The following is a 26519-nucleotide window of genomic DNA, read 5'->3' on the forward strand; positions in this document are numbered from 1 at the left end:
TCAAGACGTGGTAATGCTTCTCAAGTCCTACTGTGTCTGTTAAGTGGTGTTGCTACTGTCTGTATTAAATTTAAGTTCTTTTTTTCCTCCCCTAATGAGTCTGTCTTTTGCCTGTGCCTTAAAGAATGATGTCATCCCTCCCTGTCCTCCTCAGTTTCCTGGGCCTTTTCCTTTATTTTCTCCTTCTCAGCGCTGTGGGGGAAGGGGGAGTGAGTGGCTTTGTCCTACGCAGTTGCCCTCTGAGCTCAAGCCATGACAACTATGAAGAGAGGAAGCAGAGTAGGCAACATCTTCAGACTCCACTCTTTATTTTTCTTATTGATGATGGGAAAACTTGAGGCTAAATAGACTGAATAATGCAGAACGCAAGTGTTAGTAAGTCTGTAAACCTCTTCAGTTAGGGTATTGTTTAGAACAGGGGCAGGGGATGGGTGTTCTTTTGTTCTGGCTCCTTCTCTATAGATCATTTTTCCTCGTTTCAATCTTACTACAGTTTTAATAATTTCATTCATGGTTTGTTTTAGAAAAATTCTTATGTGTTTTTGGAAGTGCGCTGTATGAAGTTAACTACTTTTGAAGTAAATTGCTTGCAACAGGATATAATGCATTACATTGGGCTTGCTTGTACTGCAACAAATACATAAATGTTTTATGGTATATTTACTAGTACTTTATGTTTACATATGACTATATGAAAAGTGAAGAAAGTGCTCACATATGAATTTTGTTTGATATGAGGCTTACAGGTAGAATGCAAATGCAATATTAAGTATTATGAAGTTTTATTTTATATTGACATTTAATTTCCAGGCAAGCATTATTGGCCGGGAATTGGCTACCAACGTGTATAAATACACTCACTTAGAGCCTATTCTATATGCCCTTGGTGTGGGAATGTCAAGTAAGGATCCAGATCACCTAAAATTTCTCTTTGAAGGAAGTGAAGAGTTCTGCTGTCTACCTAGTTTTGGAGTAATTCCTGCTCAGACTTCGATGTTTGATGGTGTTCCTTCTCTTCCAGGACTAAATATTGATATCACAAAGGTATGGAAGAGTTAAGTATCTAATTTTGTTTGTGTTTTATGTAACTATAATGTGACTTTAATTAGTATGTTTGTAGTATTAATAAGTTCCCTTTATTCTAGAAAGGGAAAATGCCATGTTTTGTATTCTTACATCCTAAGAAATTACGCACGTACTTCACTTGTGTAACCTCTGTGTTTCTAAGATGGTATAAATGATCAATTTTTTGTTAAATTTTAATTTGGGTTCACTGTGCTTTTATTAAACCACGAAAGTTTAAAACGTTCTTTGAAAATATTTTCTGTTGGGGATTAAAGTAGAAAAACAAAATGAAAAACTTGTGGGGTTTTTTATTTTATTAGTTCTCAACACTTTCTACAATAACTGTGTATTTCCTTGCATTTGTGATTGGGAAACAATAGAATATATTGATTGTTATAACGCTGCCTTTCTTTACATAGATGTTGCATGGTGAGCAATATCTGGAACTGTATAAACCATTACCAACCTCAGGTCAGTCCTGTGTTGCTGATTCGCTTTTCATTATGACAACAGTTCTTGTAGCGATATTATAAATGGAAATAGGGAAGTTCTGCTTCCAACTGGATTTTTTGGATATTCTCTTTACAAGGGGTGGGGAGAAGAGAGGCAACCTGTTGCGTTACTGAAGGAATTCTGAAACTCTGTTCTTGGGATCAGGTGTTACTTTTCTGTACTATACTTAGTAAACTCCTGCCTAATCTTTGATGTAATAAGCAAATACACTACATGCTGGTGTATTACTCACGTAATTTGATACTAACTAGCAGAACTTTTAATTCTTTCTGTAAGGTTGTATTAAAGAACTTTTGGGATGTTTATCTAAAGATTCTTCAATGTTGGTTGCATCTGTGTGCCTACAAGAGGATAAGATTTAAATTATGTATGTAAAGGATGAATGGACATTGTGATGAGGAGGCTAAAAACCAGTTACTTCTCTTCCTGTCAAAATTTTCAAGATACAAGTTACTGCACTAACAAGCTCTTTTCATAGATGTCTGTGTTTTCCCAGATTACAACACTTGAGAGGTGCTCACTGACTCATTCAGGATACGCATACATGTGTCTGGGTTTCTTCATTAGTACTTTTTAAAAATTAACTTTGCCAGACTGTGGAAGCAAAAAAAAAAAAAAGGTTTGCAAGCCACAAGCATTTCTTGTTGAAACAAAAAATACATGAAAGTTATGTTAAGAGAAGTCTGATAATTAATAAGGGATTGCCAGGGACTCATAAAGCTTTTTATGTTTCCATTCCATAGGCTGATTATGTAAACATTTATGATTACATATATCTCTAGAGTAATATCCTCTTTAGAGACAAACTCCATAAACCTACAGGCCCAGGCCCTGAGCTTGAGCTTCTCTTCTTTAGAACTGTAGTTGTCTCAGCCCTCTTGACATTTGTGGACAATCCTTAAGTGATTTGAGCTGTCTTTGAAGTTAGTGATGTGTTTGAGTCTGAAGTATGATTTCAGTTTAGCTCTGAATACATGAAGTATAGCAAGATTCTGTTAAAAATAAAAAATATTCCTCACATCTGCAAACCAAGAATTGCGAAGATTCCCAGATGCTTTTATTATAATCATGATGATTGTGGTTACTACGACTATTACTTTGATTATTATTACCATTATTATTGTTGTTAGTAAGGAAGTGTAAAGAGTGATCTGTAGACTTCATTCCTGAAGGAAAACCTTACAACATGTACATGTTCTTTTCTTACAGGGCAATTAACTTCAGTTTCAACCATTGCTGATATTCTTGACAAAGGATCAGGAGCAGTCTTGCTTATAGATGGTAAGAAGGTTTATAATTTTTGGAGGGGATGCAGTAAAATTTGAGAGACTCACTTTTCAACTAGCTGTACTAATAACTGCCAGCCTTCCATAGTAAAGACTGTTAGCTTTTTAAATTTCAATGAGAGCTGAGAAATGACCTAGTTGGCAATAGCTGTGTAAATTTGTAACGTAATTGCTCTTGGGCAGTTAAGATACTGAAATAAGAACACTCTCTTTGGAAAAAGATTTCAGAGGTGGTTTGTTTGTTTCTTATGTAGGTGGAATAGTGCACTATACAAACTGAACAAAGTTCTTTAATAATAATACCTAGTCCTATCCGAAGGCAGCCATTTTAGATTCTGCCACCCTTCAGCAAGGGGGTCTGTGTGCACATCGTGCTTTTGTTTTGTGGAGTGGTTTTGCAAAGGTTAGTCATATGTGTATGCTTTGTAGACTCATCTGCAAAGCAGCTATCTTTGAGAGCATGTCCTCTGTTCTTTTTTTATGTCTACATTATTCTTTTCTAAACAAAACCAACCCCATTTCCTTCCTCTTGTCCAAATCAAAGGATCTGAATGTCTCTAGGAAGTTGATAAGTTGTCACTTTCAGAATTTTGATATCTTTAAGTGTGGTTATACAAAGGTCCCTTGGGTAATTAGACTGCAGGGGCAGGTTAATAGGAAGTGAATCTCTAAACACTCTTGAACTGTTATTCCTTCCCTGTACAGATAAAATTGTGAAAAGGTCTTTACTATCCCTTTGTTCCTCCTAGCTGTGTTTTGCTTCCATACTGGGCTAGCATTAAGCTTGTCTATTTCTGCAACGCGCAAAAGTTCTTTTTGCGAGCAGAGTCTTAATGGTTTTTAAATTTCTTCCTGAACTGGACATTAACATTACTAACAATACTGTAAATTACAGATTAAGGTGCAAGGGAGTGGAATAGACATGAACTGGAAAGGGCAAGGTGAAACTTGAGTCAGTGTAAGAAGTTTAACTTCTTCAAAAGAAGGAACAGGTGACCTTAAACTACAGCTTCCTCTGGAACTCTTTTCATACAAAGTATTAGTACCACTTTTTGTATGAGTTGGTAATGTGCTTTATGCACTAGGGATTCTTAATAGCTTCTAATGTGTCATATTTTATGGCACAATTCTGTCATATTTAAATAAATCACCAATGCAACAAATACTAATAAATCGTAATTTCAGTACTTTTGTTTTCAAACATTTTTAGAATCTCAAATGTCATCAACATTTGATAGCTCATTTTTAAATTTTAATGTCTTCATATAGTAAAATTCATTATAATGATATTTGAAATGGCTCATTAGTCTTCACTAGTCAGGAAGTGACTTGCAACAGTGCAACATGGAAGTGTAACCATTGTCCCTTCAGTTGTTAGCTATATGAAAAAGGAGATCAAAGACAGTATGTGACCTTCCTCTTTTGTTGTCTTTCAGTGAATACCTATTGTGGAAAGGACCTAGTGTGTTATAATCAGTTTTCTTTGTTTTTCATTGGAGCTGGAGGATTTGGTGGAAAACGAACATCAGAAAAGGCCAAGGTAAATTCATGCATATTCATATTTTAAAAAAAACACATAAAAATTTCTGTCAGCACTGCAAGAAAAATATTTGCTTTATCAACTAGGAAAGATAAACTAGCATTTGAGCAGTGTGGCAGTACAAACTCAAATGGAATTTAAATACTTCTGTTCATTGAAGAGCATGAGTGAAAAAGTACTTTTCAGGGCCTGGGAAACCAATGGTGATGTTCTGACAATCAGGAACAAAAGTGAATTGCTAAACATGCAACTGATGTGATATTCCTACATTCAAATATTTGAAATTACAGATATGGAATATCCTAATGGAAAACAGAAGATTCTCTGGAAAATGTTTAAAATCTATTTTCTAATTCCAAGTCCACAGAATTTAATGTCTGACGTTAAAATAAAATTGAAATTCATGTAAAATGCATGATGATGTGGACAGAATGCTTCTCTAGAGGATTCATAGTAGATCTTTTAGAAGAGGATGTTCTGAAGTCCACAATGTATCAGTCTGCAATCTGATCCAGTTAATTCTGTAGAAGTGGCACAGTCTGCTACATGTTGTACTTTGGGCTGTACTGAGTTCCTTAAAATCCTACTACTGTAGGTCAGATGGAAGATGATGTCAGTTCAACTGTCCAATTCGGAAAGAATCTTCTTGACTCTTGGTTTTATGAAATCAAATGTAAGCTTTGCAAACAAAGGAAACTTTACGTTTTTTGACTTTACGTATTTAGTTACTCCCAAACATGCTGTCCGTAAATGAACAGGTGAGAAAATTTACTAATTTCTTGTTAAAAGCTAGCTTGGCAAAGGTTTTATTTTCTCAATCTACTTTTGATCTGAAAAATTTTTAGGGACCTCTTAGATCAAAACAAGAGCAGAGAAGTGGCTTTTATTTGTAAGTCTTGGTCTTCTCAAGTAGATTTGGGGAGGCTTTACCTCACTTAAATATAGTTTGAAGAACAGATTTTTTTGGTTGCTCTTGTTTGAGCATGGGCAGCAAGGAGAGTGACAAAGAAGTTGAGATTTTTAGATACTTTGTCTAGGGGCCTACTGCTGAGCTGCTGGATTGTGCCAACTAGGCTCATAACACAGTCCTGATTTAAACCTGTCTTGGCTCTGCTGTCATGATCACATTTCAGTTTCTGCCTCAGTGCTTCTATCTCCAGTTGGGTATACATGATCTGTGTGTTGTCAGTTTAGCATTACAGTGTATTCTCCTTCTCCACCTCAGAGGTAGTCCTGGTTTGAGTGAGTGTCAGGGGTTTTTGTAGCAGGGGAGGGAGCTACAGCAGTGGCCCCTGTGAGAAGCTTCTCAAAGCTCCCCTGACTCCCAGTCAGACCTGCCTCTGGCCAAGGCAGAGCCAATTAGCTGCGCCTCTGCAATAACGTGTTTAAGAAGGGGAACCTGAGAGGAGTTGTGGGATTTGTGAGGAGGAGTTGTGAGGAGAACATCTGCGTGAACACCGAGGTCAGTGGAAGAAGGGAGAAGGAGGGGAGGCATGCTGGAGCAGAGACTCCCCTGCAGCCTGTGGTGAGACAGCAGGGCTGTCCCCCTGCCACCATGGAGGTCCATGGTGGAGCAGATGCTGACCTGCAGCCTGGGGGGGTGCCCCATGCTGGAGCAGGTGACTGTGCCCAAAGAAGACTGGGACCCCATGGGAAGTAGCCTCCACTGTTGTAGTTGGGAGGATTGAAACACGTAGGGGTGACCCACGTGCCTGTGGGACTCATGTCGGAGTGGGACTCCTGGTGTGACTCATGTTGGAGTTAGTTTGTGGAGTACTGTCTCATGAGAGGAGAAGCGCACTGGAACAGGAAGAATGCCAGAAGTTTCCTCCTCCTGGAGGTGGAAGAAGCGGCGGGGGTGACTGCACCTCCCATTCCCTGCCCCCTGTGCAGCTGTGGAGGGGGCGGTAGAGAAATTGGGAGCAAAACTGAGCCCAGGAAGAAGGGAGGGGTGGGGGGAAGGTGTTTTCAAGACGTGGTAATGCTTCTCAAGTCCTACTGTGTCTGTTAAGTGGTGTTGCTACTGTCTGTATTAAATTTAAGTTCTTTTTTTCCTCCCCTAATGAGTCTGTCTTTTGCCTGTGCCTTAAAGAATGATGTCATCCCTCCCTGTCCTCCTCAGTTTCCTGGGCCTTTTCCTTTATTTTCTCCTTCTCAGCGCTGTGGGGGAAGGGGGAGTGAGTGGCTTTGTCCTACGCAGTTGCCCTCTGAGCTCAAGCAATGGCACTTCTGTTTAAAGGGGCGATTTATATTTAAAAATAAATTGATACTTATTGATAATTTTGTGGGTATGTATACATAGATTGTGTTTAGTAACTTGTTCTTCATGTGTTAAATTTCTGCAACTAGTTATGATCATATGTCAATATTGCAAGATGTTGCTCTAGAAAAAGATGAGCTTAGTAAAAAACTGAGAAGTACTCAAATGTGTGGTGTTAGGTTTGGACGTGCAATTTTAGAACAGAACTCTAGATGTAGCTCTTCATAAATCTACGTGTTTGCGTGAAAGAGGTTTGGAAAGTTTAAAGAGGAAAAGAGAGTAATAGCATTATAGTTTCTCACTATAGTGAGTGGAGCGGAATTCCTGCATTTTGGGAGAGTAAGCAAATGACAGACAGTGTCATGTGTCCAAATGCATGAAGTAGCTGTTCAGGTACCTGGCATTTAACTATTGTCTCCTTCAATACTGTGTTTAAGGGTAGTGCCACCTGTGACTAACTGTTGTTATTGTAAACTACTGCCTTGAGGCACTACAGTAATAAACAGTCAATTGAATAGAGGATATTTTAAGCTCAGTATTTTTGAAAATTTATAATGAAATATCTAGGTTTTATACATCTGTAATACTGTAGATAATGGATGTCAACTTAGAAGTTTTTTGTCTTAAATCTGTATCAATTATATAGAAGTTTTCCCATATGTAACTTCACAAATCAAATCTTGAAATGCCTGGTGCTTCAAAGAGAAATGGAAAAAACATCTGTGTAGTATAAAAAAATTGACAGAATATTGTTGCGCAGACAGTGTATGAAGGTCTTTGGAACCCTTAATTCTTCTTTTATTAGATCTTATGATAGTACATGTAAAGAAAATAGTGGTTCAAAGTGGTTCAAACATTGCTAATTCATAGTGGCAGCATTAGTGAGTCCAGTGTAGTGCCTTGGCACTTTTTAGTTAAACACTGCACATCAAGCAACTGCAACTTCTTTGCTCTAGTGAAGTATGAGAATGCTGTATAAATGATTTTACATTTTAAAATATAAAGAATACCTGTTTCAGGCAGCAGTCCTTCTTGTGGTAGGAGAAACCAAGATGTAGTCCAGTTAAGACAACACAGTGATAGCAAATTTAACAGAGGCCTCTGCATGCAAGAGGCCAGTTTCAAATGATAATTTTTCCTGCTTTGTCTTTGCAAACCTTCCTAATTAGGCTTTCATGTCCCTTTGTGCCAAAAAGAAATCCCGAGGTGATCAGACGTATTTTATAATGTGTCTTTTTGTCATTTTACACGTTTTGTATCTGCAAACTGAGGAAAACAAGTTTCCAAGTTGAGGTCTGTGATAAGCAGCATGTTGTGTAAGTCATGTCTTTCCTCTTGAATTGGGGTTTTCTTGCCCTAGTGGCAGAGAGGTTTCCTTAATTATTCATGTGTTGGCTAGTTTTAGCATCTTAATGGCTGGGTAGGTCAGGTTGAGTTTCTCTAAACCATCTGGAAATAGATTGGCAAGCCATTCTTGTTTTGAAAGCATGTTGTGTCCTAGCCCAGGCACAAGCTTATTAATGTGTAGACCTATTGTGATTCTCTGAAGTGACAAGAGCAGGAGTGGTGTTCTCAAGTCTTCCACCCAAGAGGTGGCTTTGCACTGCTGTTAATAAACAGGAAAGAGTCTTTGCTGTTACTAGGTGTGAAACTACACAGCACTCACTTTCCTTTGATTTCTCCTTTCTTTGGTAAAGAGCTTGCACAAACTAAGATTAAGTAGAATTGCTACAGGTGAGAATCAAGTTGCTTCCTTTCATTTTAGAGCCTATGCCAGTTTCTCTTACAGCTTTTTTTTTGTTTGCTTTGAAAACACAGAAAAGAGAGGGGGGGAAAAAGACTTCAGCAGCTTTAATAGTTTTAAATTGCTGTGGTGTTCTTCGTGTTTATCATGATCTAGGATGGTCTCTGTCAGTCTGCTGGTAAAGTGTATATCATCAAAACTGAACAATGAAGCTGTAGATTGCACAAGGAACAGCTTTTTACAGTAATGTGGGGCTTAATATGCATAATGTCATGGCAAAAACCAAAGAAAAAAGTTCAAAATAAAAAAAGAACTGGAAGGTTATAAAGGCCAAAAGTGAGGTAGTCCCTGAGTGAGGTAATAAATAATTTTGTACTCCGTGGTGCTTTTTAAAGTGTTATTTGAAAAGATTCATTTTCGTTTCTGTGTTCCAAAACACTAATGTTCTATGAGATAACTATTTTTTCTGAGTGATTAATTCTTGCTTGAGCTTTTTTGAATAGTTTGAAAGAAATGTAATCAAACTGATCAGCTATAATGTGTAACTGTTAGCCAGATCTGATGCCTCAGGATAGCTATATTTGTAAAGCTAACCTTGATAAAAGACTTTTTCTGGTCTAAATATATTTTTCTATTTGTCTGTAAATGTAGAAAGGGTAGGAGGAACCTTAACAGCTATGTAAATGCTGTTTCTTTTTATACATACTTGACATATTCTAGCATAGTGTGGATAAAAGATTTTTGTGGTGAGATATTAATACTACTACTTTTGCTTTAGGTAACGGTGAATCCACCCAAGAGACCCCCTGATGCTGTAATTTCTGATGTCACAACAGTTGATCAGGTAAAGTTTTGTATGCTCTAGGTGTGGAAATGTTAGTTTTGTTTAGAGAAAGGAGTCTGATGTGATATTCACTAATAGTTCAAATTTTCTGGTACGCCTCAGGTATTTATATATTTGTGTGTGTATATATCTTTGACTAATGTGAGGCTAAAATTTGTGCTAGGTAATGTTATGACAGTGTATTCAGTATACTATCTAAAAACATTATTTTCATAAGGCTGATGCAATTTTATAATCGTTTATTACAAAATTCTACATAGGAGGAGGAGATGAACATTTGTATTCTGTTGTAGTTTAAAAAAAAAAAAAAAAGGAGGTTCAGAATCTATGAAATTTACCACAAATGGTGCAAGCAAACGCATCATGACCAAAAAAGAAAGTGCTTAAAGTTCATAGTTTTGAAGAAGTTAAATTTCTGTAGTAGTAGCAGTCAGGGAAATACTGACAGTTGTCTGGCCAGATATGTTTCCATCTGTCCACAGTCCCACTGGATCACAGGCATCTACTTTCCATAGGCAAAAACCTGGGTAAATAAATACATCCTCCTCTGCAGGTAAACATACACAGGTCAAAATAAGACAGGGATGTCTGGAGCTACCAGTATTAGGACACTGAGTAGTATTTTCAAAAGCAATTTAGGTATGACAGGAGGCTGTAGCTTTTGGAGGTGCAATTAGTGTTGAGCATCAGCTGAACTGTGGTAACTGTGATTTCTGCTTAGCTTTTGATTATATCTGGAGTGATTAAACTTTAAGTCTCATGCAGCTGATTCATGTGCTTGAAGTCCAAGTTAGTCCTAGCCACTTAAACCAGAAAAGAGAGCTTAGATCAGCATTTCTGTCACCAATCTACATGCTGCATCCCAAAATGCACAGCATAGGTCTAGGAGGTACAGATATCTAATTCTTCTGAACAGGCTTCGTTGAAAGTTGGCAAGGTGAGCAAGGAGCCGGGAACAGTGAGAGAGTACTTTGTTCCTGCCAGGTGGTTAAATGTAGTGGAAGGTGCTCTCTAGCAGCCAGCACTTTAATAGATAAGATACAGCAACCCTAATGCCTCAATAGTTAAAAGTATTTACTCTGAATGTTGGAACCCTAGTTTGGATTCTCCTCTGCATGATTATATCAGAATTCCAGGTCCATCAATTTTCAGATGACATGATCCCCTTGTCGTACAGTAATGTTAATTTCTGAGCCTTAAACTCTTATGTCTGGAATTGTTACCGTGTATAAAACGCTAAGTTCATGAGATAAGAGGATGGTAGTGACCCTGTAATGCAGAAGTTGGGAAACTGCTACTGCAAAATTGATTTTTGGAAGTAAAGGAAGTGGCACAGAGTAGCCTTCACACTTGTTTTATTTTAAGATCTACTCTGACAGGTAGGTTTATAAAGAGAATTCCTCTCCAATTAGATCTTGCAGGAGCCACAGCCTTTGAGAATCACAAGAAGGCTTATGTGCCGAATTATTCAGTAGCATCTGTGCTTAAGTGATGATGCCTGTGTACAGGAGGGGGAATGTGTAGAATTTAGAAACTTTATGGGCAGGAATACAGACTTTCATGTGAAGGACAGCTTGGGGAAATGTTATCAAGATCTTACATTTATGTGTCAATCTTCTTGAAAATGGAAGCTGGCACACAAATTGCATCAAAATTTCTGAAATTTTTTTTCTTAGTATTTAAATGAAAAAGGTGTTGGCTGTTGCCATTCAGCTATTGAATTAGTATAGAGTATGAGACAGAAGGAGTCAGTTTGCAGATGGCATTTGAGTTAACGAACTGTATTAATTTTCAATGCTAGTTGTGACATTCACCTCTCAGTTTTTGTGGTAGCACAATTATGTGGCTAAACTGCTCTTTGTAATTATCATTTTTGCTCTTTAACTTTTCATAGCATGATCATGTAGTAAACTTCCTGGTAAGAAGACCATCATGCATGTTTTAAAAATGTTTACAGTGATGACTCCTACCTTTCACTGAAGTCAATGACTGTGATTATCTTGAAAGTTATATTCAGTTCTAACTCAGCTACACTGAGTTAAGTTTTTTCCAAGAGGAAGAATGTTTTTTACATGTTTTCAGACAGGAGGAAATGCTACTTAGTGAAGAGGATACTGGGAACAGCGGGCTAGTAACCATTTTTGTCCTTCACCATGTGTTCAGCAGAATGGAGGGTACAGCCACCTACAGTTCCTTGAAAAATGATTGTGTTGTGTCAGTGACCATTGACAGAACAAGCTAATCCCTCTGATTAGTGGTATCAAAGACTAATAGCAGGTAGTATAATAAATGTTTATTCCTCTCAAATCTGTACCCATTGCTGAGAATTTCTTTCAACACCACCCAGTGCTTATGGATGAGTTGCAGTTTCATGGTGTAAGCTGCTTAAAGATGAAAAATGGTTAAGAAAAATTCAGGAGTATATGACCTTCTAAAAGGCTTTAAGGCTTAAAATTTGCATTCTGCTGAAGAAGAACATAAAATATTTCATCTGTGTGTTTGTGAATTTCCACAAAGAACTAGGTGACATTTTTTCCATCTTGCCCTGTAGAGATGTGCATGTGCTGTGCTATCTTTTTACCTTGTTCTCTCTCTGTAACCTGAGCTATCATTTACTAGATATACTGCCATAAATCTTTTGAATAAAATAGACTTTTTGATCAAGAAGCCTAGAGGGTATTTGACTATTAGCCATTTAGCAAGAAATGAATCATTCAATTTCAACCCTGTAGGGAATGTTTAATGTAGTTACAGAGCTTCAGTATCACCAAGCTACTCTGTCCTTCCGGTTTTTGAACCAGGGCCTTAAATTAATCAAACAGATTTTGCTGAATGGTTCCTACTGCAATTAAGAATCACAGGGAGTGAATGACCTGTTGTGATGGTTTAGCCCCTGCCGGGGTCTGAGACCACGCGGCCACTGCCCCTCCCCCACAAAGGGAGTGAAATACAAAGCCCCGAAACTGAGATAAGGAAAGGTTTAATACAACAGAGCAACAGCAACACAGCAAACAACAACAATAAGAATGACAGTGATAACAATGAACAGAGCAAAGTATATCTACCAATACAGGAGTGAGAGGAGCAGATGTATAAAACCACGCGCCCCGCGCTCCCGCGCCAGGATGTGACGTGCCAGGATGTGACGTCCGCGTGGTATCTGAATAACCCGGCTAGAGCTCCCCCCCCACTGCTGGGGAAACTTAACCCTATCCTGGTTAAACCAGGACATAATCCACCCCTTTATTCTATACCATGTGCGTCACATCCAGCTGCCACTTAGCAATTAGCATTGACAAAGAAAAATTAACAAAAGCACAGTATAACTCACAGTGTGTTTTCACCCACAATCAAGTCCCCTTGTGGTACACATCGGACCTCTCCATCCTTCTGCATCACCCACTAGGTGCACCCAGGTCCTTGAGCAAAAACAATCCTGTGGATGGGTTTGCCTTTGCCCGGCGCAGGACTAACCCAGACCATTTTTCCCAGCAGGTCCCTCATGCGCACCACAGGGACTTTATCCCCATCTACAACACGTGAGAGTTTTGACTGAGCCAGGCCAGCTCGATTGGCAGATCCTCTTGTGTTCACTAACCAAGTGGCCTTTGTCAGATGTGTGTCCCAGTGTTTGAAGGTTCCACCCCCCATTGCTCTCAATGTAGTTTTTAACAGTCTATTGTAGTGCTCGATCTTCCCGGAGGCTGGTGCGTGGTAGGGGGTGTGGTAGACCCACTCGATGCTGTGTTCTTCTGCCCAGGCATCTATGAGGTTATTTCGGAAGTGAGTCCCGTTGTCCGACTCAATCCTCTCTGGGGTGCCGTGTTGCCACAGGACTCGCTCTTCAAGGCCCAGGATGGTGTTCCGGGCAGTGGCGTGGGACACTGGATAAGTTTCGAGCCATCCAGTGGTTGCTTCCACCATTGTGAGCACGTGGTGCTTGCCTCGGCAGGTCTGTGGCAGTGTGATGTAGTTGATCTGCCAGGCCTCTCCATATTTATATTTCATCCATCAATCTTCATTCCACTGGGGCTTCACCCGTTTGGCTTGTTTGATGGCAGCACACGTCTCACATCCATGGATGATCTCTGTGATGGTGTCAATGGTGAGGTCCAACCCTCGATCTCGAGCCCACCTGTATGTTGCATCTCTGCCTTGGTGGCCCGAGGTCTCATGGGCCCACCGGACTATGAACAGTTCACCTTTACGCTGCCAGTCCAAGTCCACCTGAGCCACCTCAATCTTAGCAGCTTGGTCCGCCTGCTGGTTATGCTGATGTTCATCAGTGGCTCGACTCTTGGGTATATGGGTGTCCACATGGCGCACCTTCACAATGAGGTTCTCCACCCAGGCTGCAATGTCCTGCCATACTTCAGCGGCCCAGACGGGTCTGCCCTTGCGTTGCCAGTTGCTCTGTTTCCATTACTGCAACCACATCCACAGGGCACTTGCCATCACCCACGAGTCAGTGTGGATATAGAGCCTCGGCCACTTTTCTCGCTCAGCAATCTCCAAAGCCAATTGGATGGCTTTCACCTCTACGAACTGGCTCGATTCACCTTGTCCCTCAACAGCTTCAGTGGTTTCTCGCGTGGGATGCCACACTGCAGCTTTCCATCATTGATGTTTTCCCACAATGCAACAAAACCCATCAGTGAACAGGGCATATTGTTTTTCTTCCTCTGGCAGCTCGTTATATGGTGGGGCCTCCTCAGCACGTTTCACCTCTTGTTCTGGTGACATCCCAGCATCTTTGCTCTCTGGCCAGTTTATGATCATTTCTACTAATCCTGGGGGGTCGAGGTTCCCTATTCGAGCCCCTTGTGTTATCAACGCAACCCATTTACTCCACGTGGCATCTGTTGCATGACGTGTGGAGGGAGCCTTTCCTTTGAACATCCATCCCATCACCGGCAGTCGGGGTGCCAGGAGGAGCTGTGTCTCAGTGCCGACCACTTCTGAGGCAGCTCGAATTCCTTCGTATGCTGCCAGTATCTCCTTCTCAGTCAGTGCATAGTTAGCTTCAGAGCCTTTGTATCCCCGGCTCCAAAAGCCTAGAGGTTGGCCTCGAGATTCCCCATCTGCTCTCTGCCAACGGCTCCAGGAGGGGCCATTCTCCCCGGCTGCGGTGTAGAGCACGTTCTTAATCTCCTGCTCTGTCCAGACTGGCCCGAGGGCCACTGCCAGGGTAATCTCCTGCTTAATTTGTTCAAAGGCTTGTTGTTGCTCTGGGCCCAATTTAAAATCATTCTTCTTGCAGGTTACGTGGTAGAGAGCGCTCACAATCAGGCTGTAGTTTGGGATGTGCATCCTCCAGAACCCCACAGCACCCAGGAAGGACTGAGTCTCCTTTTTAGTGGTTGGTGGGGCCATGGCTGTTATCTTGTTTATCACCTCCATTGGGATGTGGCGACGCCCATCTTGCCATTTTATTCCTAGGAACTGAATCTCCCTTCCAGGCCCCTTAACTTTCTGTTGCTTGATGGCAAAACCAGCCTTCAGGAGGATTTTAATTATCTTCTTTCCTTTCTCAAAGACTTCCTCAGCTGTGTTCCCCCATACAATGGTATCATCAATGAACTGCAGGTGTTCTGGAGCCCCACCTTTCTCCAGTGCAGGATGGACCAGTTTATGGCAAATGGTGGAGCTGTGTTTCCACCCCTGGGGCAATCGATTCCAGGTGTACTGGATACCCCTCCAAGTGAACGCAAACTGTGGCCTGCACTCTGGTGCTATTGGAATGGAGAAAAACGCGTTAGCAATGTCAATCATGGCGTACCACTTGGCTGCCTTCGACTCCAGCTCATACTGGAGCTCTAGCATGTCCGGCACTGCAGCACTCATCGCTGGCGTAACTTCATTCAGGCCACGGTAGTCCACGGTTAGTCTCCATTCGCCATTAGGTTTTCTCACTGGCCATATAGGGCTGTTGAAAGGTGAATGAGTTTTGCTGATTGCCTTCTGACTTTCTAGTCAATGGATCAGCTGATGGATGGGGACCAGGGAATCTCGGTTAGTACGGTACTGCCACCGGTGCACCGTCTTGGTGGCAACTGGCACTTGCTGCTCTTCAACCTTAAGCAACCCTATCATTGAGGGATCCTCTGAGAGGCCGGGTAAGGTGGACAATTGCTCAACCTCCTCCAGGGCAGCTATACCAAGGGCCCACCGGTACCCTTTTGGGTCTTTAAAGTACCGTCTCCTGAGGTAATCTATACCTAGGATGCACGGGGCATCTGGGCCAGTCACAATGGGGTGCTTATGCCAGTCCTTCCCAGTTAAGCTTACTTCAGCTTCTAATAGGGTCAGCTATTGGGACCCCCCTGTCACTCCGGAGATGCAGATGGATTCGACCCCACTGTGGCTCGATGGCATCAGGGTGCACTGTGCGCCAGTATCTACCAAGGCCTTATATTCTTGTGGTTCTGATGTGCCAGGCCATCGGATCCACACCTTCCAGTAAATCCGATTATCCCTTTCCTCCACCTGGCTGGAGGCAGAGCCCTTCTAATCCTGCTCACCATCACTCACTTGATCTAAGAGTGACTCCTGCAAGAATGACTTCCTGGTCCCCTCAGGAGGGTCAAGCATACTGTTGGCCACTCTATTCTGTCTGGGGACTGGACACTGGAGCTGCATCTCTCTTGGAAGACTCCCCTTTCAGAAGGTCTTCCCTTTCAGCTGCTGTACTCGTGCAGCTAGGGCGGAAGTGGGCTGTCCATGCCACCTTCTCATGTTTTCCCCATGGTTGCGGAGGAAAAACCACGGGGTGCCTCGTGGTGTGTGTCTTGCACTGCCCTTCTCTTAGGTGGGGAAGCGCCTGCTTCTAATAGCTGAGACATTGGCCCATGCAGGTGGGACATAGGACATGTCCTGTTCCACTTTCTGGAGCCTCTGAGACAGTTCCTCTACAGCTGAAACCAAAGCATGTTGGGAGGAAGGGAGACTTCCCTCATATTGCCGGAGCTGGATAATCACTTCATCTACTGTCTGAATCTGGGTGTCTCGCCACCAGGACGCTACTGCTAATGCTTTAGAATGTCCCTCCGGTCCACTTTGCAGGAACTTCCGCCACATCAACTGTGTGCAAGGGGCCTGATCTGGATCCATTGGTGACTGCTCATCATTCAGATCACCATAGATCATGTCAAACACAGCCAATTCCCTGAGGTTTTGGATGCCTTTCTCCGTGTCGGTCCACTTGCCCAACCGCCATAGAGCATCATCCTTGTAGGGGTACCTCTCCCTCACACCGAGCAGGAGTCGCCTCCAAAGGCTGAGGGTTTGAGCCTGTTTCCCTATTGCCTTGTCAATACCAGCCTGCTTGGCTAAAGGTCCCATCTGCTTGGCCTCTCTCCCCTCCAGTTCCAAACCAGCAGCTCCACTATCGCAGCACCAGAGCAGCCAGGTGCAAATTTGCTCGCCTGGACTGCAGTTAAAATCCTTCCGCATATCTCGCAATTCACTGAGGGATAGAGATCGGATGATTACCTCTGGCTCTTCCTCCTGCTCTCGTGATGGGCCTGGTTCATTATCACCCTGTACATTGCAAGGGGATCTTTTGGTATATTTGGTTTTCCGTATTGGGGCGACTGATATTGGTACTGCTTGTCCCTGTGGCTCAGCTGCTGTAGTGGTGGAGTTGACCAGTACTGGCACTGCCTGTTCCCCTGGCCCAGCTGCTGGGCTGGTGGAGGTGACTGATACTGGCACTGCTTGTCCCCCTGGCCCAGCTGCTGCACCAGTAAGTTCACTTTCAGACCCTGCAGCCCTTTCTCCCCCTTGAGGGCAGTGATCAGTGTTAAGGGCAATGCGGTAAGCATGGGCAAGCCCCCAGCACATCGCAAGGATTTGTCTCCCGGGGTTTGTCAGATTGGCAGCACACCTTTTCCAAACACTCCACCAGTTTATCAGGACTCTGCACTTGTTCAGGAGTGAGATCCCAAACCATTGGAGGTGACCACTGACTCAGGCACTTGCCCATCTTTTCCCACACACCCTGCCATTTATAACTATCTGCCCCCGGGGCAGGTTTCTGGGTGGTGCTATTGTTGGAGAAGTACCGCATGGCCCAAAACAAGATCTGGCAGACATTCAGAAATCATTGTGCCATGAACACAGTGGCCAGGAGGCTCCAGGGATAGCCGAAACTCTCAAAAACTGAGAGAATCTCCTCCCCTGGCTCACCCATAGAGGGGGTGAGACCCCAAACAAAAGACCAGGGAGCAAACAGGTAGCGGTTCACCCCCACAGGCAGCGATACGAGCCCATTATAAGCAGACAGTAACCAGTATAGCAAAATAAAACCCTTGACACGTTTTCCACCGACAACAAATGCCAGTACTAGGAGCACAGAGTGGACATGAGGATTAATCCAGCCCCACCACGCAAGCAAATTGGCCAGCATTGCAAACATTTCTTATCAAACAATACAAATAAAACCAGAAAAAATTACACCTAACAGATTGCTCTAACACACCTTCTTCTTTTGTCCTTATCTCAGTCTTCTCCAGCCCCACGTTGGGCACCAAAGTTGTGGTGGTTTAGCCCCTGCCGGGGTCTGAGACCACGCAGCCACTGCCCCTCCCCCACAAAGGGAGTGAAATACAAAGCCCCGAAACTGAGATAAGGAAAGGTTTAATACAACAGAGCAACAGCAACACAGCAAACAACAACAATAAGAATGACAGTGATAACAATGAACAGAGCAAAGCATATCTACCAATACAGGAGTGAGACGCGTACCATGCGCCCCGCGCTCCCACGCTAGGATGTGAAGTCCGCATGGTATCTGAATAACCCGGCTAGAGCTCCCCCACCACTGCTGGGGAAACTTAACCCTATCCTGGTTAAACGAGGACACCTGTATCTCTGGAGAGTTTTGTCTCTGGAGTTTTCTTTTCATGCCCTTCCTATATGTGTTGATTTCTTGGGAATTTGTTTTCTGATGACACACAAAATAAGCTGCAGTGGGTGTTTAAGATGTCCAAGTGATGCAGGTCTCTTTTGAGAAAGGAAACAGATATGGAGTCTTGAGTTTGTTGAGGGGGTTTCTGTTGTTTGCTTGTGGAAAAAATTACAGCATTCTGATATTGTGCAGGTTGCCTCCCAAGAAATAAACTGTTCTCTAGCTTCGAACATCAGAATTAATATTCAGAATACACAATGTTTTGACAATAAATAAACAGTATAACAGTAGCTCATAAAATGGAATTTTTCAAGAAGTTGTTTCAGCTTTACTATTCTGTTTTTTATCCCACTTTCTTCTGAAAGCTACCTGTCCTATTTGCCTATATGGAAAAAAATAAAGCTGTAACATGTGGAGTTTGCAGGACTTCCAAGATTTTGTTAATGTCAGCTCATTTCAGTGAATAATTTTAAGAAACGGTTGCCAGTTGAAAAATTCTCTTTGCTTCCAACAGTATCATATATTTCACTAAAGCATTCTCGTACTTTAAATTCTGACTGTGTATTTGTTATTTACATTGACAGGGAGAAATAGATGTGACAAAGAGGTAGAAAAGATAGATTTTGAAAAACATGATGTCTCAGGCTACTGTGCTTTGGGACCAACTGTGTACAAGCAACTCTGCCCCCTGTAAGTCTCTGCAAAGCAGTGTCATGTGAGCTATCACATGTGAATTTCTACCAGAGGTGCTTTTCAATGCAACTTGGGTATCTTAAGCATACTTCCGTTCTGTGGTTTCCTGGCTCAGGAAAATTGGTCATCCTTGCTTTCAAAAATTTTTAAATTCCTTGTTAGAACTGATGAAACTGAGACTGATAACTGGTCTGTTGGAGGAACAGCTTTTTGATATCCTGTCATTTTAAAGTTGCTTTCATTTGGAAAACTACAGTAATGTTTTAATTGTTGCAAAGTCTCTAAAAAATAAAAATTCCAAATAGAGCTTGCTTTGTTTGTAGTCTTAATCCCCTTTGTGTTCAATGCTTTATGATACAGTTTTCAGTCATGCAGTCATAAATGGTGTGTTTTCTCTCCTTCAAGAGCTCCTTCTGCAGGCAAAGAGAGGGCTCTAGGCATGAGCTGAGACAGTGTAGGAAGTCAGTTTTCCTGTGTTGCAAGAAGTTGTGTTCTGAGAAGGAGTAATGAGAGGATAATGATCTTGTGGTTAGTGACTGGCTGGAGCTGCAGTTCTTCAACAATGTATTTTCTTTGCTTTGTCCATAAAATTCTTATTGTATGTGGGCAACTGTAACCCAGATATCTCAAAGTACTCAGACATGGGTTTGCCTTAATCAATAACTGATAGGAGAGGATTAGACAATGGAATTTGCAAGATTAAATTTGGGAGTCAGACTAGCAGGAGGGTGTCTGAACATCACAGACTGAAATTGAAATTCATAGAAGCTGTGTTTCAAACTTCTGTGGTGTACTTCAAAAATGTGATGCGCTTTGAAGAATTAGGCCTTCAGATGTTAAATTGGAGAGCTGTTAAATTCGTTTGTGCTGCTGACAGTTACGACCTTTTGTGCTGTCTTACAGTTTTCAGTCTGCAGTGTAAGCATGTTTATAAATGTTTGAGGCATTTTAATTGTGTTTAAAGGAGTGACATAAAATATCCAATGGTGATTTTTGAGAATGTGATACAGTGAGCAATATTAAAAAAAAGCCAGTTTAGCAATATAATGATTTCTTTACTCATTCAGAGATTTTTAGAGAGATTCAGTAGATTCACACCTGGACTAATCTGATAGGATTTAAAATATACAAGCTATGTAAGGCATTCTGTTGCAGCTATAGATCAAGCACTGACTGACAGGGTGTGAAGAAAACTGCTGCTTTTTAGTGGTTTGGGTTTTTTCTAAAATACAGTTCTTCTCCATTTTCTCTGAAAGAGGAGAAAATACTTGGCATGTGCTATGTTTCAAGTAGCGTCATCAGTATCCTGTGACTAGGACTGCAGGAGTGTCCTTCCCTTTCTGAGTCATTCTCAGTCCTGCAGTCCTCTTGCTCATACTGCTGTCCTCTAGCTACCTGAGTTTAGTTTTTAACTGTGTCAAGTTCAGCTAAACTGCATGTAACTGGAAACAATTGTGAAGACAATTATGGACAAATCTAGTTTGTCATAGAAGAGTGGACTTTGCAATAAAAACTTATTAAAAAGACATCTTGGAAGGAAAGACGTGCATGGGAAACAGTCAACAGCCTAATGAATTATTAAACTAAAACCTACCGTAAAGTGGTTTTTGCCTTTTGTCAACAGGTTGAGTACTATGAGACAGTGCTTTACTTTGAGGACTGTATGATAAGACCCTTACAAGCTTCTGTGTAGCTGGGATGTGGATAGTTACCTGTGGAAAGTCATCTTGTATTCTACATAGATTTCATTTGTGTTTTCATTTTAAATGTGTGGTTTTGAGAATGTACACCTAGATAGAATAAGTAATTGTTAACATTATATGGAGAAGAAAAAGTTGGTTATTTCCAGTTTATGTTTGTTTTCTTGGAGAGATTTTATACTTATTTTAAACAGATTAAAATAAGGAGGTGATTGGTGACAGCCACACTGGCTTCACTAAGGGCAGATTGTTCCTGACAAATTTGGTGGCCTTCTATGATGGGGTTTCAGTGTTGATAGATAAGGGAGGAGCCACTGATGTCATCCACCTGGACTTGTGCAAAGCATTTGACATTGTCCCACATGACATCCTTGTCTCTAAATTGGAGAGACATGGATTTGATGGATGGACCACTCAGTGGATAAGGAATTGACTGGATGGTTGCATTCCAAGAGTTGCAGTCAATGGCTCGATGTCCAAGTGCAGAGCAGTGACGAGTGGTGTTCCTCAGGGGTCAGTGTTGGGAGCGGCACTGTTTAACATCTTTGGCTACATGAAAATGGGACTGCATACACCCTCAGCAAGTTTGTCAACAACACCAAGCTGTGTGGTGCGGTTGACATGCAGGAGGGAAGGGATGCCATCCAGAGGGACCTGGACAGGCTTGAGAGGTGGGCCCATGCAAACCTCATGAAGTTTAACAAGGCCAAGTGCAAGGTCCTGCACATGGGTCATGGCAATCCCGAGCACAAATACAGGCTGGGTGATGAGTGGATTGAGAGCAGCCCTGCGGAGGAGGACTTGTGGGATATTAGTGGATGAAAAGTTGGGCATGAGCCAGCAGTGTGTGCTTACAGCCCAGAAAGCCAACAGTATCCTGGGCCAGCAGGTCAAGGGAGGTGATTTTCCCCCTCTACTCTGCTCTTGTGAGACCCCACCTGGAGTACTGTGTCCAGCTCTGGGGCCCTCAACAGAAGAAGGACACGGATCTGCTCAAGCAGGTCCAGAGGAGGCCACAAAGATGATCAGGGGGCTGGAGCACCTCCCCTGTGAGGACATACTGAGAGAGTTGGGGTTGTTCAGCCTGAAGAAGAGAAGGCTCTGAGGAGACCTGATAGTGGCCTTCCAATACTTAAAGGGGGCTACAGGAAAGATGGGGAGGGACTCTTTATCAGGGAGTGTAGCAATAGGATGAGAGGCAATGACTTTAAACTGAAGGAGGCTAGGTGTAGATTAGATGTAAGGAAGAAATTCTTTACTGTGGGTGGCCGAGACACTGGTACAGGTTGCCCAGGGGGGCTGTGGATGCCCCCTGCCTGGAAGTGTTCAAGGCCAGGTTGGACGGGGCTTGGAGCAACCTCATCTAGTGGAAGGTGTCCCTGCCCATGGCAGGGGGGTTGGAACTAGATGATTTTTAAGGTCCCTTCCAACCCAAACCATTCTATGATTAGAAGAAAAACATTACATGTAGGTGTTTTGTGTTAAGGTAGTTTTTTGATTGAGTGCAACAATGTTACATTAGAGAGAAGATGATAAAAACATGTACATGGGTGTGGAAAATATGGTTACAGGACAAATATTTTTTTTTTAATGCCCTGTGCTGTAAAGATTGTAGTAAAGCATTGCCTGAAAACATGTAAATTTAAATTAACTTCAGAGAATAGCCCAAGAGAGCCTCCCGAGAGCCTTGGGTGATTTTTTTTTTTTTTCTATTTGTAGCATAAATAGTTTGTTTCATGTTAGAGAAAATGAAGTGCTGCAGTTTGTTCACAGATACGGAGAGCATGTCAGGAAAAAAGTGCTTCAGAACAAAGGATGATACAAGCAAAACAAACGAATGTGAAGCCATTGCAAGGATTTCATGATGTTTTTTCTAATTTGCCTAGAGATTTCAGTATGCAGAGATGATACTCAGAACCCTTGAAATTGTATAGTGAGCGAGCATTTGTAATGGTAATTAATTTAAAAGTTTGTTACATGTTATGCTATTTTCAAGATTTATACACACCACCCCCCATGTTTATTCCTGTTGGGAAGATCCAGAATATAATTTTCTAATCATGGCAATTTTAAAAAATAGTTGAGGGCTTGGGTTGTACTAGAATTTTTTGTGGTAAGACAATAAAAGAAGAAAAGGTACTATGATAAAAGAAGAAAAGATACTAAAATGCCTGTCGGTCATAATATTTAAACAAGATGCTCGTCATTACCAAGAGTTTGTGTCCTCCCCTTTCCATGCATGTCTTAGTAAAGGATGTAAAAGTTGTTATTCCGTTTGAAGTTCCCCAAACTAAAGTGGTTTGTTCTTTTTGATTGAGAGGCACTGTTAAAGGAAAGGCCTCTTGTACATTTGACATGCTGCTGAAAAATGGCTAATGTTCTGTGAAGCCTGTGCCAGAATATATAAGTTGATTTTAAATTTGAAAAATATGTGTTAGGGATAAACAGTAAAGATATGAATAATGTGGGGTGAGGAAGGAGAAAAGATGTAGTGACATTTTATACCTGTTATACCTGTTCCTGTATGTGAAGGTGTTTGAACATTATAGTAATTCTTATTCTTGAGGGAGACAAAGATACATAGGGAATAAGGTACTGTTTGGATAGTCCAGACCACTAAGAACATATAATTGCAAACCTAAAGTAGTCCAGGAAATTATACACTTGTATTTCTTAATTACTGTCTTGTTAAACAATAGAATCATGAGTGATCCAGATTTCCATAAAATATATTTAGGCATTGGAAACTATTGTGATCAACTTTAAACTGTCTATTTTGTTTATTTTCCCCATATGCTTACTTTGAGAAAAATAGTTGGTTATCTGGAGGAACATATAAATCCTTTTATCTTTCTATGTGTTGGTTTCTACCAGTTGCTTTTTCCTAATACATCTCCTTACCCTTCCAGAGATAATTAATTAGAAAAGAAGATACATCAAATAAGGATCTCAGATAGTCAGAGTACCTGCTTAATTTTAAGTACAATGAATTACTTAAGTACTGTGCTAAATGGAGCCCTTGAAGCATCAGCACTGCCAGTTTAACTGGAAACATTAATTGTTCTTAATGTAAATCAGAGCTCACTGAAATGTGTAGATGAGATTTGTGGCTGTTTTTTTGTCATGAGATTGACTGCTTGCTCTTAAATAAGCTGTTAGGTAAGGTATCTGTACATACATGTACACACACAGATGTACATGTGTGTACATATACATATACGTATACATATATGCAGATATACTTGGTAAGACAAGCTCTTGGGCAGAGCCCTTTTTCTCCCCGGTTAGAAGGGAAAATACATGGGTGGTTAGCTTCCTTTTTTGTTAACTTTACCACTGACCTTTATTGCACTCTGCAGGCAAGACTGAAAAATTGGCACAAACAGGTTGGATATCACCTTTTCTTTTGTGGTTTGGCAGAACTCTTAAATTGTTAGGAAATGAGACTTGACAGTTTGTGTTATTAATTGGAGAACAGTCTAACCATATTATGACTGACTTCAATCTAATGCACCACATCAATTGACTTTTGTCATCCTCCAAAGATGCATCACTTTTTTTTTAAAAAAAAAATGCTTTCGCTCGAGACTTCAGGAAATGTCATTATTTGAGGAATATAGAAAGTAGAGTCAACAAGGCTTTAAACAGTTCTGTTCACATGTGGAGTGTAATTATATAATGAAGTAATGCCAAAGACTGTGGTAAATGAAGTTCGTTGGCAGACCTGACTTGGCTGTGCTGAATCTGAAATAACCTACTGTGTAACTTTTTGTTCAGTTCAGCCTGTGTCCTTTCTAGGGGTGTGCACAGTGCCACTCTAGTTGTTGAAAATACAAAAAGGCAAGTATTGTCTTCCATATTCATACGTCAGACTTTTAATTAAATAGACTGATCACATTTAATTCTCTGAACTTAATGATTTCTTAAATGCTACATTTATTTTGTTAGGAAAGCACAAGTATTTTTACTACAGTAATTTTGAAAAGCATTGGTAGAAGTATTGTCTCCCAAGTAGTGCTTATTATCATCCCAAATAAATAGCTAGTTCTTATTACAGCTTTAGTAAACAACAGCTGCATAGCTAGATTTAAGTTGAGATTTGAGCTTAAAACAGAAATATGTCTTTTTTTATCAGACATAAATAGAATTTTCCAGTACTAAAACTAAATGTTACTTAGTCTGAATTAAAATTTATTACAACAGCCCCTTCATGAACATAGCCTCCTGACAGCTTTTATAAAAATTAAAATTAATGGAAGAATGAAAGTGAGACCTTAGAATTTTAATTTAGTTTAAAAGTCTTTTAGTTGTTTAATTTAATTATTTCACATCCAGCAATTTTTATTTTCTTATCCTTGAGTGGCAATTTGCTGTTAGATTTTACACTCTCTTAAAAGAAAACTTCAGTATTGAACAGTGATACTCTGTAGAATTCTGTCAAAAGCAACTCTCTTTTAAGTTGTCAGATTTTATTTTTTTTAAAAAAAGGAACTCAGGGTCTGTTCCTCACTAAAAGTCTTTTTCATAGTGTTGTAACTTTGATATTGGTGGCATTAAGGCCTTAGACAACTCTTAGCAAAGAAGCTGCTGATACATCAAAGCTGCTCATCTCTACTTTTCCACAGTGAAAACAGTTTTAACAACTACTCAGGAATGGGGAAAAGTGAAGACACAGCAAGTCAGAAGAGCAGCATGTGCGTGTTCTTCCCTGAATCTCATCTGCTGTGGGTTTTTTATGTGTGTGAGCAGGTGTGTGGTGGCAGTCTTAGTTCCCCTTTTTTCTTCTATTTTTGTGAGAATTGAGATAAGAGAGAACAGTAAGGGAGGGGAGCAGGTGCTTTCCATGGATGGTAATTGTTAGCCTGTTTCCAGTTGTCCAGCCTGTTTCCAGTTGTCCCTTCCCACTCATCACTTCACTCCAGCTGCCTTAGTGGTGTAGTAGAGTGTAAACATTTACATTATCTCAGTTTGCTTTCCTGTTCCACCCTAAACCAGCACTGTGTGTTTCCCCACACGCTCCTTGGGTGCCCCCTGTAGAATGGCCTCGGTGGCATAGGATCACTTGGCAGTCCATTTGGCTTGCTCTTTTGGACTCGATTTGGCTTGTAGATTGCTAGATAAAGAGTCCTGGCTCTGGTGGATACTGCCTTCAGGAGATCTTGACTTTATTCTTCTCACCAGGTGAGATATCTTACCTATTTCTACTTCTTGGTGATGCTGTAAGATTAATTTCAGGTTATCTGTTCCTTCAGCAAAGTATTTGCCCTCTCCTTTGTCCGTTTTGGAAGGTCAAATTCTTACCCATCCGAAATATAGTTTTACATTAGTATGAAATTTCCAGTCTTTACTGTTTTCCTAAGAAAGGAAAGAGGATCGTTTAGAAGATAATTTTTAAAAAAAGTTATAATAAATACGTGGTTTGGGTGAAAGTAGAATTACAGTCAGAAATCTCAGATCCAGTGATGCTATCTTACTGATACGTCTTTTCAAAAGAAAAAGTGTTTCAAAAAGTAAAAAAAATGTAAGGAGCCATGGAGAAGTACTAGCTTAGTACTTGCCTTTCTAAGATTTGCATACCTAAACTATGGTGCACTTTAGGATTTTCTTCTTAGTGTTTTTAGTGCATGTATCTGATTCTCACAGAAAAGCAGTGACAAGCTCTTCAACATGCCGTTGTAACTGAGACTCAAAACATTTGCTGTATTGATGAAGGCTACCAGGACAAATAAGAGAGAATTAGAGCTTTGTGTGAAAGCTGTGTATACTTGAAGACGTGCACCTGAATATTAGCAGACTAAAAATAAAACAAATGGATTATGGATTAAAATGGTAATATGAGTTCAGAACCTCTTTAAATACACTGTCCTTTGCTTCAGATTTAATAGAAGAAATGGTGTTAGACATATATCAGAAAATACTTCCTTTGAGGAATCTTTCTTTTTTTTTTTCCTTCCCTTTGAGAAATC

General features: G+C 41.0%; 1 protein-coding gene across 2 annotated transcripts in view; it reads left to right on the forward strand.

Moving 5' to 3' along the window:
* The window catches only part of HSD17B4 (hydroxysteroid 17-beta dehydrogenase 4), a 72909-nt gene that overhangs the window by 24665 nt on the left and 21725 nt on the right, over positions 1-26519 (forward strand). For both annotated transcript variants that reach the window (XM_074857305.1, XM_074857306.1), the window contains exons 13-17: positions 811-1044; positions 1485-1536; positions 2788-2859; positions 4301-4404; positions 9187-9252. In XM_074857305.1, the coding sequence (XP_074713406.1) occupies positions 811-1044; positions 1485-1536; positions 2788-2859; positions 4301-4404; positions 9187-9252 (528 nt within the window). The remainder of the gene's footprint in view (positions 1-810; positions 1045-1484; positions 1537-2787; positions 2860-4300; positions 4405-9186; positions 9253-26519) is intronic.

Source organism: Strix uralensis, chromosome Z, assembly GCF_047716275.1.
Source record: "Strix uralensis isolate ZFMK-TIS-50842 chromosome Z, bStrUra1, whole genome shotgun sequence".
In the NCBI taxonomy this organism is placed as follows: domain Eukaryota; kingdom Metazoa; phylum Chordata; class Aves; order Strigiformes; family Strigidae; genus Strix; species Strix uralensis.